This window comes from Atractosteus spatula, chromosome 12 (assembly GCF_055471065.1).
Source record: "Atractosteus spatula isolate fAtrSpa1 chromosome 12, fAtrSpa1.hap1, whole genome shotgun sequence".
NCBI lineage: Eukaryota > Metazoa > Chordata > Actinopteri > Semionotiformes > Lepisosteidae > Atractosteus > Atractosteus spatula.
Genome location: NC_142717.1, coordinates 26,456,648 through 26,463,847, shown reverse-complemented (window position 1 = coordinate 26,463,847; position 7,200 = coordinate 26,456,648). Strand labels below are relative to the sequence as shown.

The window sequence follows — 7,200 nt, the reverse complement described above, 5'->3', positions numbered from 1 at the left end:
TGGCCTAAATACTTAAAAGGGCTATGATCTCCTCTCTGTCTTTCCTGCGCTTCCCTACCTCCTGCATTAGGCCCTACCTGTGAAAACAACTTCAAAGCTGGCTAGTACTAACTGCAATGTCATCAGACAATCTTTTCTCATCAAGGTATCTGGAGTTTGGAACACATTGCATAAATTCCCCCCTTTGCTCAAGGATGTCTTTGAATAAAAGAATTGGCCCATTGATCAGCTTGTCCTTTTGAGGAAATGTCTTTTAGTAGGAAACTAGTGGGAAGTGGAGTGCTTGCAGACACTGGGTTAACACACCGTGTAAGCTCTCTCTCGACAAGTGCTATGGGAATACTGCGCACCTTGAACTCTTCCTCAGCTTGCAATGACTCATCACAGACCTGCTGGGGCATTTGGCAGCTTCACAATGCTTGCTCCTAAATGGTCTGCTGCTTTTTGTGTCGATCCTTATCTCAGTGCTCTTGTTTGTGTATCTAACAAACAACAAGAATATTTAATACATTATCTATGTATCTGCCAAATGTGTCAGGCAGGATCTCATTCAATGATTTCCTAAAGACCCATGACTTCAACCCAATATTCAAAGTATTTGACTTGGTTTTCAGTGAGTAGTAAAAAGTAGTATAAAAAGTAATATTTCTGTCTCATTCCAGGGTATAAAGTGTAAAGTGTATAAAGTGAGGCATAATGAGTATCAGTGCTTCACTGTGTGCTGTCTGTTGCTGCATCTTCACCTGGAATCCAAAATAAAAACAATGGCACAGTGGTTCAGCAATTAAAAATTTGAGCCTTTTGGTGGTAGAATATATGTAGTCTTCATCTGACAACAACAACAATAATAATCAGCATAACTTACAAAAGCTTTAGTTGTAATTTAAATTGTACTACCTTTGAAGCATATATAATCATCACATCACATTTTTACTGTATCATTAATCTTTTAATCAACTTTAAGTTGCTCCCATAATTAAATTTTAATCTTGGAATCTTGGCCACTGCCAATGAAATATAAATGTTGTGTCATTACTTCATCATTGACTTTGCAATGTACTTTGCACTGGGATTTGTAAAGCAGGACACCTAATGTTATATGTCAAAGCCAATTGTCATTGCATTTAGAAGAACAGGTGCTTCAACTGTATATCAATGTGACAAGCATTAATGCAGTCTTTCTCAGATAAGATACAAAGATACAAGACATGCAAAGAAAGATAAAATAGCTTAACATGGTGTTATCACCCTGTAATGTGATCTTATCTGACCTTAGAAGCCAAGCAAGACTGGTCCTGGTCAGTACTGGTAAGGGAGACCTTTGAGGAAACCCAGTGTGCTGTTGTACATAAAGAAGGTGGACTGGCAAGTGGTACCTATGACACCGTTCACTATTTACCAGAATTTCTTAAAAACAATGCCCAAGTATGGTAACCAGGGACACTGTTCTGTAAGAGGTGCCTTCCTTCAGATTAGAAGCCAAACCAATATCCTCACTGCTTTGTCATTAAATATCTGTCAGAATTGTTAACCCTGGTGTTCTAACTAGATTCAACTCTGGGTTCCACTATTTGACCTTACTAAAATTCACACTTCATTCAATCAGTGAAGCAATTTCACACTTTTCAACCTGCTCTACTGTAGATGCATAATGGCTAGTAGGTGCTGTAGCTCAGTAGCAGATGATGTGGATCACATCTTATATGGTATGTAAAGCACAAGTACTATGCACTGTAAATAAAATAATTATTATTTGTTATTTTCAACAAACAGGTCAGGTAGCATAAGAAAAGTGGAAAGGGTATGAATGTGAGGCCAGTGGGCATTTGATCCATTGAGATTTCAGGAACAAAGATGAACTATAAGACAGTTAATGGGATATAAAAGCTGATTTTCCTTTGTTGGAGAAAGCAGACAGTGTAATGGGAGGTGTGTAAAGCTAACTGGTGTATTTACAAATATTTTCAGTCTTCCACTTTTCAGCATGTTGCATTAAATATCAAGTGTTTCTTTTATTGAGACTTCCAGTTGCAAGTTATAAAATGATGCACTTAATCAATAACATTGAGAAATAAATAGTTTTAATTATTGCACATGTGCAAGAGATCTTGTGAAATAAGGCTTTATGTAATGGCTATCATACTAAAGATACCTCCACCAGAGTGACTGGAATGGCAGAGTATATTAGATATCTAAGCCAGCTTCTCACATCAAGCCTAATTCAGGTTCTGGTGAAGGAGCCAGCAACAGTGCACTGTTGATCACGTGTGTTTCCAATTATCCATGCAACATGAGTTTAGACTCACCAAGGTTATTCTAACAAGAGAGACACATTCTTACCCTCCTGTCACAATGCACAGCTGCCAGGTGAAAAAATAAGGAATCAAGAATCAAGGGCAGCACTTATAGCACATTGGGAGCTAATTTCTCACAGCAGCCTTTTGCCAAAGTAAAACTTATATGGTATAAGAAAGTAAATATTATTCACAATTTTACCTGAAAGCACTGTCAAAGGTATTTTCAATTAATAAGGAAAGTTATATCATTATACAGTGTGTAGAAATGAAATCTTTTGCACCGCATTGTTCTGCTCTTCATTTCACATGAGCTTTCCATTGTTGGATTCTTTTAAATTATTTAATTAATGTGACAATGGGAGATTTTTTTTCAAACTCCCAGGCAAGCAGCTCCCTTGGATTGAAATGTTGAACATTTAGTAATTGCTTTAAAGAATATAAAAATTCAATTTTATCAATAGGTAGTCAGCTGCAGTATATTTGGAAACTGTAAACTGTAAAGTTTTGAAACTTTATCTGAAAATGGGAATTGAACCAGGACTGACTAGTCTCCTGTCTGACTTACTAGTCCTTGCTGGAATGATAAGTAAAGGCAATGTAGCTCTGGAGAGGAGTAACCACGTATATACTGGACAGCATGTTACTATGTCATCTATATTGTTTTGATTCAGAGAATAACTAGCTGTTATTGTTCTTTAATACATGATTCAGAGCATTGAACAAAGAGTTTTCCATTTCAAAGACAGTTTCACAAAAATTGCATTGATTATGCAGCAGGCTTGTGTGAGTCCAGCTCAGTTATACCAAAGTTCAAAGACTCTCATGGAAAGAGGAAATAAAAAAAGACAAATAGAAATCTTTAATTTAGGTTTAATGAACCTCACATAACCTAGGCTTTAGCAGTTCTAGCAACTGAGCATGTAACTAATGAAGGCATCCACAACAATGCTACCTGCAATGAAACTGGTCTCTTATATGGATCAGAAATATACAGTAGCTGAGCTACAAAGTTAGGTTGGTAAACACGGGCAGCACATTGAAATGCTATCTTGTGAAACAACAGATCTCCTTTAAATGACAAAATTAGATTTAGATAGGTTAGCATGCTGTACAGCATTGGGGCCCTGGGTTCAATTCCTGGGGTGCTATCTGCATGGAGGTTGTTTGTTCTCCCCATGTTCCTGTGCGTTTCCTACGGGTGTTCCTGCTTCCTCCCGCAATCCAAAGGCATACTGGTAGGTTAATTGGCTTCTGGAAAAATTGGCCCTGCTGTGAGTGTGTGCCCTGCGATGGGCTGGTGTCCCATACAGGGTGTATCCTGTCTTGATCCCTTGCGACCCTGTATTGGATGAAGCGGTTAGAAAATGGATAGATGTACAGTATAGATCATCACTACTATCACCTTAGGAGTGTAAGAAGTGCCCAGTTAAGGAAACCTCTTGTTCTTGTCTCCAAACAATGCCAGACATGCATCTCTATTACCCATTCTCAACATTGGTATACTACAGAGCTGAGTTTGATCTAAAGTCCAATTTATAGAATTTCCTCAGTACTATGTCAGTTTCTGTTTATATAATCCACACTTTCTGCAATGTTGCTGCTAGGATGCTTTTTTTTTTCTCTGACATTGAACACTCCTCCCTCTGCAGCAGGTCTGTACAGTACTATGTTAGAAAATTGATTATGTGCTAGTTCCTTTCATGTCAAAAGAAAATTAAAGAAATGAGAAACTCTGAAATAGAATGTTTAGATTAGGATAATTGATGAAGAGCATTTTTTTATTCTGCTGATATGTAGATTGTGCCTCTTCTAGTTTTGCTCATGATCTAAAAATCATATGCTGTAGTCAGTGAAACAGGCTGTTTAATGTCACCTCCTGATTAATTATTGAATATTAAAGAGGGGGTCATAACTGTGCAATATAGATTTTACATCAGAACTGTGTTAGGAAATATCAATACTCACAAATAAAGTAAAAGAAAACGTACAGAAAATCAGAAAGAATGAGCTGCACAAGGATTTTTAAAAATATTTGCTGTATTACAGTGTTCTAAAACTCAGCATGTGTTAAGGTTCACAGGACCTCCCAAAAAAAGTACTTTTTAAACTAAAAGTGAAAGTAAATTTAATGGAACAAATTAGAAAAAATAAACCCATCTTAACTTCTCAGTATTTCAAAAGCATCAGTATTATTATGTAATACTGTATATTCTTTTAGCAAATAGCAATTGTATTAGCTTTGTATTATTATATTAGTTTTGTGATCTGCTTCATATTTCCAGGGATTACTTTTTTTCTTCATCATTGTAGTTTGTGTTGTTGTACTATTTTACTACACTGAAGTTTTAATTTTTGTAGTCTATTTTAATATATTATGTACCTTAGTTTATGTTTTAAATCATTTTCATTATTAAAAATGGTGTTAAAAAACATATCTCACTTAACAGGGTGGCTGCAGGTACAGGTTATCTACAACAGGGCCTTAGAAATCTTGTGTAATATGTAATTTTTCATAAAAGCTATTTTTTTAACCCACAGATACATCTAATCACCCAAGAAATCCTTTTCAAGGACATGGACAGGTATCATCACCAGTAAAAGATACAAGGTTTCTTGCTGGTTCTTTTCCATCTCCAAGAAAAACGATCATTTTGCACTACTGAAGCAGACACACAAAAGTAAAGGGACAAAAGGTAAATCAAGCAGAGAGAAAAGAAAGAGGAAACAGCTACAAAAGGTGTGGTGTATTCCTCACCTCTCCTCTTGCCTTTGCCATTTATGAAAATGCCTTCAAGTTTCTACGGAAACGGGCCAAGGATGAATGCAGGCGCTGTCCTGTCGCTGTGGCTGGCGTTAGCCCGTCCAGCGCTGCTGCTCCTCACCGTCACATCTGCTGCACCTTCAGGCCCGGCCTCTGACACCTGCGTCACCCTGGTCCAGGGGCGTTTCTTCGGGTTCTTCTCTTCGTCTTCAGTCTTTCCATCGCTGCCCTGCTCCTGGACCCTGCAGAATCCCGATCCTCGCCGCTACACTATCTTCATGAAGGTCACCAAGCCCACTGACGCCTGCGTGCCACGCCAACTGAAGACCTTCCAATTCGACTCTTTCTTGGAGACCACCCGCACCTACCTGGGCATGGAGAGCTTTGATGAGGTGCTGAAGGTCTGTGACTCCTCCACCCGCGTGGCCTTCCTCCAGGCTGGGAAGCAGTTCCTGCAGATGCGCAAGATGGCACCAAGAGAGGGCACCTCAGGGAGCCTGGAGGATGACGGAGAGTTCAAGGCTGAATACTTGGTTGTAGGCAACAGAAACCCCAGCATGCCAGCTTGCCAGATGTTGTGCCAGTGGCTAGAAGATTGCCTAACCTCCAGCACACCCACCCGTCCCTGTGGCATCATGCATACCCCCTGCCAGTGCTGGGAGCCTGCTCCACGAAAAGCTGATGGCTGCTTCCGAGGTGGAATCTTCCTGGAGAACTGCATAACGAGCCTGAAGGAGATTACCAGAGATGCAGAGATCATGGGTGAGTCTATGTTAAACAACAACCTTTATTTCTCTCATTTCTTTTTTTCCTGTATATTCTAGTTACACTAGAAACATTTAGTATAAGAGAAAATAAAACACTTATTTATTCAAGTATGTTTAGACTTTGTTATGTTTAGGTTTCTTAAAGCCCAACCCCTTTTCAATTTACCACAAAAGCTGAATGATATGAACACAATTTAAGATCTGGATAAGTTCTGTGGACAAACATGGAAGCAGAGAGGATAGTGGATAATGATTTACTGGATGGCAAGGAAGACATTTTACTTGTTATAAATGAGCCTTGTTAGAATTAAGGGTCTGGAGGGGACTGTTGTCTAATTTTTTTGGTCTGAGGCAAGATGATTTAGTGGTTTGCTAAATGACTAGCAGGGGAGTTAGGTTTCTAACACTTTCTACAAAAACCTATAAGGCAGGAAAATGAGGTGTTGAATTTCAGCTCATTTTTATTGATTACGTGACCTTGCAAAACTTTCTCTTAGTCAAAATGTCTCCATCAGCAGGGCTTCACATCAGGGATATTTGATAGCCATGCTACTGTGTCGCTTGGTCTGCATTTCCGTTGAAGTGGTTTATCATCATTCCCAATGGCCCTGCAGCTTCTCTCTTGTAATTTAACCCCCAGATGAAGTATCTGCTACCCTAGCCATGGGCCAGCTCAGCCAGTGCTTGGCTGCTGAGATAGGGAAGCTACACTCCAGTATGCAACCACAGAAGCTCCTTTGCACCCTGCTCCCTAACCTACAGTATGATGCACAGTACATCTCTGTTCCTACAAGTACCAGACACACTCCTGCTTTTTTCTCGGTCATTCCTCTTTACTTTCAGCCACACTGCAACTATAAATTTGCAACATCGCTGTAGAAAAACCATTGTGGCCAAAACTCTGCCCATTCAGTGCAGGTAATGAGAATATGTGATAATAATGAAGGATAGTGTTGAATGATAATTTGGAATATCTTAAATTGAAGAAAAACAGTAAAGAAATAAATATTTGAGAAATACACAAAAATCACAGAATTGGATTTCAGAATCATCAGAATCATGTTCAGGATATTTTGTTCTCATTGATAATAATACAGTCCATGATTGAGGCTGATAATGGTTTAATGAGCTGAGAATGAGGCACTCTCATCATGGTTTCATACAGATACCCCTCTGTACACAAATCCAAGTGACTGAAAACGATAGAATTCAGACTAATAGTGCAACATTTTAATTCTGTTTGCTTTATCGATAAATTACTCTTTCACATGTGTTCTAGAATTTTGTTTGCATTGATTGGGCACAATTTATTTTTGTAACTAACAGGCCTAGAGGAAGGGGATGATTTCTTTCTACAACCCCAAGCTGCAGACAC

The 7,200-nt window shown here is 38.8% G+C and overlaps 1 protein-coding gene across 1 annotated transcript in view; it reads left to right on the top strand.

The window, feature by feature from the left end:
- The first annotated feature begins 4,942 nt into the window (after window positions 1-4,942).
- adgrb1a (adhesion G protein-coupled receptor B1a) overlaps window positions 4,943-7,200 on the top strand; it is an 85,187-nt gene continuing 82,929 nt past the window's right edge. The window contains exon 1 of the mRNA XM_088929070.1: window positions 4,943-5,820. Coding sequence (XP_088785196.1) covers window positions 5,076-5,820 — 745 coding nt within the window. The 5' untranslated portion in view covers window positions 4,943-5,075. The remainder of the gene's footprint in view (window positions 5,821-7,200) is intronic.